The sequence below is a fragment of the Coturnix japonica genome, chromosome 4 (genome assembly GCF_001577835.2).
Source record: "Coturnix japonica isolate 7356 chromosome 4, Coturnix japonica 2.1, whole genome shotgun sequence".
NCBI lineage: Eukaryota > Metazoa > Chordata > Aves > Galliformes > Phasianidae > Coturnix > Coturnix japonica.
Genome location: NC_029519.1, coordinates 7850511 through 7863724, shown reverse-complemented (window position 1 = coordinate 7863724; position 13214 = coordinate 7850511). Strand labels below are relative to the sequence as shown.

General features: G+C 36.2%; 2 protein-coding genes across 3 annotated transcripts in view; one reads left to right on the top strand and one right to left on the bottom strand.

The window, feature by feature from the left end:
* The window catches only part of LOC107312724, a 279152-nt gene that overhangs the window by 174454 nt on the left and 91484 nt on the right, over window positions 1-13214 (bottom strand). The gene's annotated exons all lie outside the window — the stretch shown is intronic.
* KLHL4 (kelch like family member 4) overlaps window positions 1-13214 on the top strand; it is a 33080-nt gene that overhangs the window by 4255 nt on the left and 15611 nt on the right. The window contains exon 2 of one of the 2 annotated variants that reach the window (XM_015860386.2): window positions 12873-13046. In XM_015860386.2, coding sequence (XP_015715872.1) covers window positions 12873-13046 — 174 coding nt within the window. Of the gene's footprint in view, window positions 1-12869; window positions 13047-13214 lie in introns of both variants that reach the window. The other variant, XM_015860385.2, reaches the window with a different exon arrangement.

Here is a 13214-nt window from a genome sequence, read left to right as displayed (position 1 = left end):
GATAGTCATAAGACTAGACCTGCAAAACATGGGCAAGCAAATGGAGAGTAAAAAACATAAAATATTTCAGGTTTGGCTGAAAGGAAGTAGGAGCTCTGAAACAATACATGGGAAATAGGCTGTGAATTGCTTCTGGTCCAAAAGGCATGGGCCTACTGCTTACTTAACCTAGTCTTCACCATTTTAGAACTCTTCTAACTATCTGGAATTTGATTAAGTTCAAGTTTTTCCATTGGGGATATCAAAATTCCTTCAAGAACTCCTAATTCTTTCAAAGAAAATGGTCTAGAAGCAGCCCAGATATATCAGAGAAAATCCCAGGGATTTCACTGTTTTGTTTGGTGATCAACAAAAACTTTGTCTCGTGTGCAATAAATGGAAAAGTACTTGTGCAAAGAAATTAAAAAGGCATTAATTCCTCCTAATAGGAAAAAACCATGATATTAAACTACCTTGATTACTTTGCTTGATAAATTCTAGACTCACAGACATGACTGTATTGATCTGATGGTGCAAGAAGTATACTTATTAATTATTTACACTATGCTATGTTGCCACATCAATTTATGCACATTTGCTGAAAGGTATGTTATGATTCTCTAAGTATACTATTGAAGACAATGTAAGCTGGAAAAGTGTGTGGGTACCTCTATTCCCAGTTGCCCAAGGCAGTGGAATTTCAATAATGAATGTAGTTTCCATTCTTTTATGCACTTCTTGTAATTCTATGGCTGAAAAACTGCTCACAAATCCACTTGGTTGACCAGCTCCAGTTTTGGTAAAGATATATGCTTTCTAATTTTCCTCCTGAGACACAACATACTTCAAATTAATTTTACTACACTCTTTTGATGTCATAATCCAAGCAGCTGGTGCTGATGGGTGTACACAGAAACAGATATTTAGGAGGAGCACCTTCTTAACAGAGGCAATGCATTTTCTGTAGTTACTATTTATGATCAATTATTTTGACAGTTCATTCTGTGTAAGATGTGAAAATTCATCTGTCATATTTTTCTTTGCCAACAATATGGAAATAACTAACGATTTGCCTTACTATCGCTGACATATACATAAATACATACACATATACACAAAACTATTTCGCATATTATCCCCTACAATTCTTATTTCCATTAGCAGATAATAGCCTTGGCTCACATTACAGTGCAATAAAAGGTACATGAAATAAAAAAAAATACCCTTTTATTTGTTGCAGTATCTCAGAAGACATCAAACAAGCCACAGAATCACAGAATATCCCAAATGGGAAGAGACCCACAAGGGCCATTGAGTTAAGCTCCTGGCCCTAACCCAGAATCCAAAAACCAATGTCTGAGAGCACTGTCCAAGAGCTCCTTGAGCTCTGGCAGCTTGGATCCATGCCCACTGCTCTCTGGTGCAGAACCTCTTCCTGACCACCAGCCTGAACCTTCCCTGATGCACCTCCATGCTGTTCCTTTAGCCCCATCACTGTCACCAGCAAGCAGAGCTCAGCACTGCCCTGTGAGGATCTGTAGGGTGCCATGAGGCCTCCCCTCAGCCTCCTCTTCTCCAGGCTGGGCAACTGCTGAGCTTGTGACTCACGTGAGCTCTGCACCAAGTCATATTCCCTAACCATCTGTACGTTTTTGCAGTTCTTTGTCTCTAGATACAGTACTTCCAACAAATCATCTTATTTTTATCGGATAACATCTCCAGTTGTACAGTGACAAATAACGAAAAGATGGTAGTTGTAAATACCCAAAAGGTTATTAACAGGCAAACTCACCCAATGGAAGCCATCAGACTGCTGGGAACTGCTGAGGCAATCTCCACCAAGGAATAATCTCCAAGAGATGCTGCCTTAGTGGTGGTCAGCCCTTAAATGAGGTCTAGAGGAGATGGAGTCAAGCTCCATCCCTTCCAGGAGCACAGCTAAATTGCTCCCACCTGTGCTCCCACAGCTGACCCAACACTTGCCTCAGCTGATTAATCAGAGGTTCAGGCTGTGATTACCAATTTCCCATACACCAGTGTTCTGAGATAATACTTAAATATGATCCTAAATAGAAGCTAAGAAAAAACTTCTTTGGCATTTTTTTTTGTTTTGTTTGTTTTAAATACAGAATTTTGCAGTTTCTTTAATACTTTGTATGTTACCTTATGTGCAATATGTGTTAAAAAGATAATTTTATACCAGTCTGCTATGGATAGCCAAAATGCTTCATTACAACCTCAGGGAAAAGCAGAAACTAATTGTCTACTAAAGATATGCTTTAATAAAGGTCAAAATACAAATTTGAAGCTTGGAACACTGGAAATGGATTATTTAAGATATTGTAACCAATATCCTCTCAGAAGCGATGGATATACACATTATGTGGCACTTCAATATTGTAGTGCAGTGCAAGAAAGGTTTGCAGCTGGGGAAAGAGGATGGCACCCTCGGCAGTAATACTGGAAGAACAGTCCATTGGCAAGAATGAGATGCTACATCTGCTGGGGCCAAACGTTACTTCAGTTTTACTTATGAACTGAGAAAAGGCACATACAGCAGAGACAATTAGTGAAGCTAAGCTGAGTTTTGATAGTATTTTACTGTAGTCTCTCACAATTTTTTGTTTGTTTGTTTGTTTGTTTTTTTAAATAGATGAGAGTACTGAGAAAATTTTCTTGTGACATCTCCTGTTTGCTAAAGTAGAACATTTGTGAAGTTCTAGTAACTAGTAACTAGTTCTAGTAACATTTCATGCAAGACTGAAATCAAAAAGCAGATTTACCTTTCACCTTAAAGTTCTTAAACTGCAAGGAAGGACAGGACTTTTCAGGCAATGTGAGAATGTAATGAACAGTGACTCCTGAAGTCATTTGGACTAAACAAATGCTACTGCCTCGTATAGGATCCCCTGGTACAGAAATGAGAATCAATGTCTCAAAAGCTTCCTCAGCAGATTTTATGGCTATTTTCTCCTTCTACTGCAACATCTTTGGAGGAGGTTGAAACACAGGCTTACACTTAACATGAATAGCTTTCAAAGATGAATTATTACAGACAAGGGAAAAAATACCATTTAATAGTAATTTAAGAAACTATGACAATTCTATCAATTTCAAGCCAATTTCCTTATGATTCAATTATCTTCTCATTTCTTCTCCATGCAGCCTGCTCTCAGCAAAGACAGCTGCTAAATTATTTCTTAGAGACTTATTACTGCTCTTAAAGTCTCTTCCTAATGTCTCCAGAAAAAGTTAAGGAGATGATTAAACACATGTGACCAATGCAGAGCATGTTCTACAGACATACTAAACATGTGCAACTGTGAAATCAACAGGAAATTGTATGATTATTGAAGCGTTCTTGGAAAAGAGTAGTTTGCTTGATTGGAAAATTATAGACAGAAATGTAAAATAAATGAACAATTTACTCTCATAGTTCAAAGTAAACAACTCAGACACATGCACAAAAAAGATACTTGCAATTTAAAGAAATAAAAAGATTTCTTTGCTGCAGTAAATCAGCTAGAGTTAGCCCAATGCATACCAATTCATTCAGCTAAAAAAAAAATGATACTATATATTAAGAATAACTCTATCAGGTGATATAATAAAGAATATGCCTTGTGTATAATATCTGTAGGTATGCAAGATAAATAAATACAGAAATGCGGAAGTACAAATTTACTGAACGAGCTTAAAGGGAGTATAGGAAGTCATCTCAAAAATCGCTAAAACAAAACCGTGAAAGTTTCTTCCTGTGTGTAATCAGGCCCCACATCAGTGACTCTTCCCCCAGACTCCACCACTCAGCTCTGATAAATCTCCTAGTGCTCCTCCTCCCCCCTTTCCTTGGAAATGCTTAACAGGCAAAATTCAATTCAAAGCTAATTAGAATAGACAGAATAAGAACCTGTGGCCTGGATCATTCCAACAATTCTGCCCGTCCACTAATTACTAGCATAAATCATCTTACGCTTCATTCTAGTAACTGTTTTCATTTTATAAGATGAATCAGGATAATTCACTAAAATTTTGTCTTCTGCTCACAGGCAAAAAGATTACTAAAAGCATGTGATGGACCTATTCGTATGAATTTAGAACATACAATATGGTATATATATGACTCCACTTTAAAAACATTTTGTCAAGACAAAGGACACAGATACACAAGGATACCTTACTTAGAAATGAAACAGCACAAATCAGAACAGTCAGTTGTTTTCTTCATTATTTCATCAGCTAAAGCATACTTAGGCTAAACAAACTTTCACTGGAAAAGAATGATTCCTCAATCTGTCTTTGGTTCTGCTATGCATATTTTGAGAATTGTAGGACAAGAATCTTTCCCAAGTACTAACAATGGATTTAACCAAAAGCAAGCTCTCCAAGTCTGCTTCTAACTTGTAAAATGTAGGACGTTAAGAGTAGCTGTGTTAGAAACTCACAATCAACATCCACTGATTCTACCTTAGATTTGCTTCTTACAAAAATGCAGGGAAACAGTGTAGCCTCTTGGTACCACTGCATGTTCATATGGAAGATAACCTTGGATACCTATTTTCTTATCAACATAGTAATAACTGATCGGTGTTTTCAAGCACCATAATTTGCCTGATACCTGCTAGTAACCTGCAAACATTAAATGTGTACATTACAACTGATGCATTATACTATGTAATTCTCATGATAATACCATATAACAAATATAGCTACCAGAATTATAGCACAAAAGTCAGACTACTTCTTTAACTAGGAGTTTTATATTGCAACAGCAATAGTGACCACCAGCACAGCTAAAATAAAACATTTTGAAGAGTAAACACAAAAGGAATACATTTGACAAAGTGAAGAGCCGCTGTCACCATTTGCTATGCTTGAGTTTACCTCATTAATTAGAAGTCAAGAGCAAGGGAGGCACTCTTGCAAGACAAGCATTTTCAAAGCCTGTTCATTTTAATAGAAGTTGAGAAAATGAACCTTTTTGAACAGTGAAAACATACCTTGATTTAAATGGAAATCATAAGCAAACCACTAAGAAATCCTAGGAGCTGGAGAAAAGCTATTTTGAGCTATTACATATGGTTTGCGTTGCCAGGGAAACCTCTTCTACAGTGTTCATTTAGCACAGATGCCCAGGAAAGCACTGTGTCTCCTTGTCACACCATTTCAGAACATGAAGGAATAGAGAAGCACACATACACACATGCAGACAAAAATATCTCAGTAATTTAATCTGAGTCATGTTCTGTGTTTTTAGTGGGAGTGAGGTTTTTTTCCTCCAGTTCTTCCATGACCACTGTGTTAAAGAAAAAGCTTTGTAATTAGAAACCACTGTTTCCAAACTAAGGATGTTTGTTGAAATATTACCTTTAGCTGTGATCCGTTTAAGTTCACATTCAGATAGCACGCTATGCAGGAAAAGCATTTGCCTGTGACACATACATAGAGAAAACACAAGGAGTAAGCCTTGTGATGCCATTTCTGACCCATCCTTTTGACCCCTGGGCAGACTTGTCTTGCCAAAACAAACGTCTCTTTCCTCATGCCCAGGTGGTCAGATAGAGAGATGATAAGGGAAGTCGACAATAAGAGAAACTTGCATGGAGCTTTAAAAGGAAAGAAGCAAAAACATAAATCCATAGCTACACTTCTGCCTTCTGAGTTTTGAATCCTGAGTTACTATTCTTCCAGTGACCTAGTGATTGTGTGTGAATAAAGTTCTGGGCTCTAAGTGACCTTAATACAGGTCAGTCATTTGTATAATCTTAATACCACCAAACGTCATTTAGACTGCTTAGGAAAGAGGTATAAATTGATTCTTGTTACAAAGTAATTTTATTGATGTAATAAAATCACCAGCTACTTTGGACATCACACTAGAGCTTTCTAAAGAAAATCCTCTAATTTGTCCAGAACACTAAAAATTCTGTGCTGCTTCTCTGAGTCATAAACTGTAATTCAAAACATATGTAACCACTGAACTAAGACTGCATGTAGAGCTTTAAATCAAGCATACCTACATATCATTGAGCATAACACTTGTTATAAGCATTTAAAGATTGAAATGCTTGTTCTGAGTCACAATTTTAACTCTCACAGAGGACATTACTGAAGATAACTTCCAGTCTATCTAGCTAGTCACCCAATTTACAGAAAAATACATGCAAGGACAGAAGTTCCATTCTGTGTGATTACTTACAAAGAACCCCCACTATTCTACATCCCAGTACCATGCTTTAGCATGGACTTTTGATCTCTCTCTCTGAGACGCTTGACCTAGTAAAATCATCTAGCAGTACAGCCAACTCAGTCTCATGATAAATCTTGTCATAATGGATTTATAGGCAATGTTAAGACAGGTTCCTGTGAAGATACGGCCTTGAGATCATGAAGGAGCCAGACTGTTCAATCAGAACACAATGAAGCAGTGAGAAAAGCAAGAAAGAAACAAGGCTGTAAGCCAGCACTAATTTTTTGTCCTCCCTCATTCGTTTTTTCATTCACTTAAGGATCTCAGACTCATCTATGAAAGAAATTCAGTTTGGCTCAGTGCTACACTGTGCCAATAAAGTTGCTCAGTATGAAGCTCCCATGAGATGGCATAGATGTGCTAGATGTGCCTCTGACTTTGTCTTCAGAGTAATTCAATATGTATCTCAATTACTGGCTAGCTGTTTAAATTAATGCTTTCTTACGCTGTTCACAAAGATTTACAGGGAACTCAAAACTGAACTGAGCACACAAGCCAGCCTTCTCCTCCACATGGTCTCTCATCAGAAGTCTCTCTGAAACATGCTTAATGAAGTAAGAATCATGGAACTAATTAGTTTCATCTGGTAATAATCATGGTTGGGTTTAAGCAAAATTTGTTGACCTTAGCTTGTTTTTGTTTTTTGTCCTCTAAATAAAAGTGCCACATCCAGCATTTAGTCATTACTTTTCATTTTGCACATTCTGACAGCTTGAGATAATGTCATTTAGTTGCAGCATTTTTTGTTCCATAGGGTACAAAAATTAAACTACCTAAACATATTAGCACTAGCTACGTGAAAGCTGATCAGGGACTAAGCTATCTCACTAAATTTCTCCAAAGAGTTTTAATTTTCACCAACACAATCTTACCACACAAATGTTGAGTTAGAAATCATGTTATCGCAATGATGATTTCAGACTTCTTTTTGTAGTCTTCAAGTGTGCATTGATTAAGGCAACAAAACATTCCATGTGATTTATCTTTTTTTCTTACACACTACGTTTTTACAAACAATAACTTTCTTATCTGTCTTAGGAAAAACAAATACTAAACTAAACTAAAATACAAAACTAAAATATTTTGCTTAAAATCAGAACGAAGGTAAATTTTTATGTTGTAATTTATATACTCCTATATTTTTTACTGAGACATTTCACTTAGTTATTATTCTCCATTACACAATGGAAATGAATAGCGTTAAATCTTTTGGAGGGTCATACTGAATGATGATTTGAGATAGCATTAATTTAAATGATTTCTCTGAGACATTCACTTCATCATTAAATACAGACAGATAGATATCTATTATAATAAAACACTCAGGGATGTACAGCCAGTGCTCTCTCCAGACTGATTATATATTAGTGGAGTCCCAGTTTTTATGAAAACATCTCATGCCATTATAAAATTAATAGTAAAATTTCATATTCAGATTATTCTGAATCAGGAAGAAAGCCATCATATAAGTTGAAAAACCCTACTACATTGCAAATGTTAACACTAACACGTCACAGTGTTATGCTGTATGACCACCAAGAGTCTGAAGAAATAGCTGCTGAATTTTGCTCCTACAGTCCTTTCAGTGATTCAAACAACGTGCACAGGCTCACTAGAAACTACTATGTTCAGCCTGTAAGTGTTGCACTGAGGGCTGTGGCACTCCCAGAGGGCTGTACCCCCACATAGACCTGTGCAGAAGGGAGCCTGGGGCATGAAATACAAAACCACAGAAGGCAAGATTCCCATCCACAGCTTTCCCAACCTGTCCTGCTGACATAACAGAATGGGAGGCCAGTTGGTGCCTCATTTTAATGTCTCTTAACAGTTTGGCAAAAAATTTACTGAACAGTTTTCTAAACTGAGCCCCCAAAGTCAAGAACAAACTGTTATACACGCTGACTCTCAAACAAACATTTATTAGTGAAACTTTTAAATGTTTGCCTTGAGCAGTTAAAAATAATGCACAGAATGTTGCTGTCCAACCAAAGAAGATACGAATCAGGTCTTACTGTGCTTTTACACAGTACAAAATTCTGAAGACTAGTTACTGTGTACACACAAATACCCCATTTCTTACTTATCTGCATAAAGCAAATTGCAAACATAAATCTCCACTGAAGACACAAGATTCCAATAAAGGAATGCATGAAGCTTTCAACAAATTGTCTTCCCAGAAGCATAAGATTGTCTGAGGGAGTACACATGCTAATAAGAACAATCAGCACTACAATGAGACAGGAAAATTATTTCATAACTAACATCCACCACTAAAAAAAACAAATTCTAAAGGAAAACAGCTTAGTGGGGAGACTGTTTGGATTGAGCCCTCCTTGTAACATGAAATAATGCTGGGTCACAGCTGACAACATCATAAAATCCAGCAAAGTGCTCCAGTTTAGCTGGGGTCTGTTTTCCAGTGGAATTACCCCACCAAAAGTGTGCTTCTTATTCACAGGGTAATTTAAATAATCAAGTCTCAGTTCATTTTGTTATGAATCATAAAGTTATTTTAACTGATGCCAACTGAAAAAAAGTGGTAGGTTTCTGTTAAAAATTGCAAAAAGTAGTTATTAAAGATAGGCTGTTTTTCAGATCTCCAAGTTCTAGAGGGATAGTCAGTATGAACTTTCAATAGAAGCTAGCAATTTCTCTATTCCCCTCAGTAATTGTACATTTTGATTGTTTACTTCTTCATTTGCTACAGTTACTTTGTTATTCCATTGCATGTTAATGTTCTGTACATTACATCAGATCACGGTTTTTGATCTACAACTTTTTGCACAGTATTTAGATGTTCTGTTTACCAACAAGATATAAGAAAGGAGACAACTGCAGTAGAACTATTAGAAAATATTAAAATAGGGGTTAGGTCAGCTACTGATTGCACATTGTCAGCAAGCAATTAGTACAAGTGCAACAACTTTATCATTATTTTGTTCTGTGTTCAGAAATGGCTTTCTAATAGAAATATTTTTCTTCATATCTCAGCCAACTGATGTAGGGGCCCTATGATTTGGCATAAGGAAGTAGCTTCTCTCAACCTCCAGCTGCATGACACCTCCTAGCAGAGGGTCAGAGCTCAAGCAGCTGCACAAGGGAGTGACTGCCTATGTGGGTGCTGACTGTAGTTTTCTTGAATAAGCATCAACAAATCAGAGGAAAAGAAAAGAAAAAAAAAATAAAAAAAAATGAGTTGCATTGTAAATAATGCTGCACAAACAAACTGAATTGATGAAGCTGCAGTTTTGTCTGACACCTCATCACTGCTAAAGCACATCCAATAAACCTCAGAGTCGAAGTCACACTGATGTTCTCAGCTGTGATAAAGGCTTAGGATGCCTAATGTCTCCTAGCAATATCTCTAACAGCTATCTAGTTTGCTGTTATGGATGGAGTGACCTACAGCTCAGAGGTCCAAAATAACAACCTGCAGGTAGCAGTGACTGCTGAACTGTTGCTTGAACTGGACTTCACAAATACTAGAAAAAAATAATTAGGCTCATTCAACAAATATCCAACACAAGAGTGGTCACCACAAAAGCACAAATAATAGCCTTATCAAGAACAACAAATCAAAATATGCCTTTCATTATCTGGTTTTCATCCAATATTATCCTTTTAAGCTTCCTAATCATTAAGGATTTGGGTTTTTTTTTCTGTTTTTTTTTTTGGCCACAAGCACAATTCATGAGGCACTTTAAGATCATACTGAGTTTAAAAAGGACATGGCAATTAAATGGCATTTATGTTTTATCATGCTATAATTAAATAAAGATGAAAAGTGAATTTATCATTTATAAACTGATTAATGAAAAGTGCTGCGTTGATTAATGAAGAGTACTTTACTAAGACAGAAAACGATTTTAATATAATTCAACAATTTAAATAATTGTAGAGAACAGACCTGGAATGAACTACAAAACCTGATACATCCATTCCCCTGACCAAAGGAAAGATTAAATTTTCTCTCCACACCACCACCTCCAAGTTAGAGCTTGTTTGGGATTCATTACAATCTAGCTGTTACCTTAACTGTCTTTTTAACATTCAGGTAATTCATTCAGGTAATTACTCACATGCAAATATGAGCAGGTCTTTGAAAAGTACAAATTTGCCTGAAGGTGAAAGAAGTTAAGGGCAAAGATATCACTTTAAATTCCATTCCCCAAAATTTCTCCATTTGCTATCATTTAATGATGGAATGATTCTACCCTATTTCTCTTGTACACCGTTCCGTAAGGAAAATACGGAGCAGCATCAGATGCAGAATTCAACTGCAGTGCATTGAGAACATCTGCGTTAGAAAAATTTTAAGTATCTATACAAGTTGTTGCTATCAATTTATTACACTTAAGACATGCCATCCTAGCTTGATTTTGAAAACGTCATGTGAAATACTGTCAGAAGTCATCCAAAAGTCAAGATGACTTCTGACACCTAATTCTTTTCTCCCAGTAAGCTTTGTTATCTTGTCATAAAAAAAATAAAGGAAAAAATTACTATGACATGATTTGCTCTGAACAGCCACGCTGGCTGGAATTTATCTCTCAGTTGTCATCTAGATACTTAACATTTTTTTATTACATTTTCAGGTCTTCAATTTATAAGGTCTGCTCGATTTATCTATTTATTTATTTATTTTTAACAAAAGCACCACAAGTACCACATTTTCACTATCCTTCACAAGTCCTTTTTCACTTGGCTCTCTACCTGAGATGAAATTTGTGCAGCTCAGCAACTTTGAAATCATTTAAGTATAGATTTACCTGTGCTCTCTCCAGGCTAATCTCAGATCTTAAGATCTTAATACTACGGCTACTGGTGTTAGCAGATCTCAGCATCCTATTCTACACTATCGCAGAGGTAGCATTAAGTCACTCGGGTTTCTGATGCTTCAGAACAGTTTTTTAGTATTTTTTCCTGCTGACTAATTGAAAATTAATTTATTGGCCATCACAAGGGTAATTCCGAAAATGGTATTACTCAATATACTTGATTTTTTTTTTTTTGTCCAAACTCATAAACATTCTATAAAAAGCTAGCAATTTTCCATCTACTATGTGCTTCTGAGTAGGTTTACATGAACTGTGAGATCTCTTAATGTGTTGTGTTCTCATGGAACGAGACATGACAGGTAGATATATTCAAGTTAACACATCTGCAGCTAGCTTGCCTATCTTTGTACTGCAGTCTGCAGCATCCCTGATTTTATTTTATTTATTTTATTTAAATCTGATTTTATCAGATTTAGTGATATTTTTCCTGATTTCCTTCTTCAAGATATTTTAACTTCTGTCTTCCTACAGTTCACTGTATTTTTCCTCCCTAGTATTAAATTTTGAAGCTCTTTATTTGAGTTGTCTGCATATCAGTATAGTCATACATAGAAGGAAATACAGAAATATCTCAGAATTTAATTTCTCCCCACCATCTTATCATATACTTACCATTTTGAATCAGCTGCTGAAAATGAACCAGAAAGAATTTTATTTACAAAGTTAGCCAGAGATTTTCATTTTTTTTTCCTTCTAGTACTCTTCAATCCCTGAAGACCTTAGTTTTTTAAAATAATTATATGGTTGGTGCTATTTCTGCTGCAATTAAAGGTCACTCCAGGAGATATAAGGGGAAAAAAGTACCCAGAACTGAATAAAATGATTGGACTGTAAGTCCCTTTTTAAATCCTTACTGCTTGAAAATGACTCCTCTACTCACAAATGCATGCACTCTATTGGAAATTACTAAGTTCAAGAAACTGGTACCATGCATTTTCAGTAGGGATGAACAAGTATTACTCTGACTGAATTATGATGCATTAAGGTTAAGGGCAATATAATGCACACAAAAATACAGTACTTAAAATGGATATAATGAGTCTGAAACAGAATATGCTTGGGAAAAAAATGTTTGAAGTATGAAAGAAAGCTTAGGAGACAAATAGCAAAACAAAAATGTTACAGAGTGTGAAGTTGGCATCAAGCAGTTAATGAAAACTAATGAGCATATAATCTAATTTCTCAGCTTTTTCATTTTCAATGAAGCACTGAAGAAAAAGAAACAAAAAGTATAGTCATTAAACTGAGACAAATTAATTTTGCTAAGCTGTAAACTACAAAGGGTACATGTTATAGGTGAACTTGATTTGCCCCTTTTTCTTAAAAGACAAAAAAAAGGAAAGAAAATGCACTTGACATTGTAGGAAGGAGCTTCAAAAGAACGATAGAGTTTATTGCATTGATTTGGCATGTCTTAATGTGTTTGTAAATGGTAAAGTAATCTGAGTTCACCCAGAGAGAAATATGCATGTATATGTGTACATCTGAGGGTTTGAGTGGTCAGCAGGCTGTATTTATCATGATGCATTCTGGACACGGGATAGGTAGGAAGCAGAAAACTCAGTAGCGCCACCTCACCACAATAATTTTTCCTTCCTTGACCTTAAAATTTATAGACAGTCTTACAAATGAAAACTTGCAGGTACCAAACCAAAACAAATGTAAGAAGGCACAGCAAGACCAGAATCATAAGAGCTTTTATAATTGCAAATGCTTCTGCAATACCTTTTGAACAAAATGTATGCAAAGAGCATAATCAGAATTTGTAAAAGGTGGCAGTCCCTGAATGAGCTCTTTCACAGCAGGCTGTCCACGACCAGCAGCTCACTGCTTGGCATGAACACCAATGGCTCTGAGGAGTACTTCCACTCTACGAACCACGCAGAGCAAACTTTCCGCAAAATGGAAAATTATCTTCAGCAGAAACAGCTGTGTGATGTTCTTCTCATAGCTGGAGACCAGAAGATTCCAGCTCACAGGTACCTGCCCCACTTGGGTTTACATGGCTTCAAAGCCTGACATTTTCAAATGCTACGGAAATGTATGCCTACCCTCCCTGGTTATAAATGATCAGTCATTACAGAAGTAGGTTACTAACTACCCTTTAACTTCACTACTCACTACTGTATGACTTAAATCACATGGTA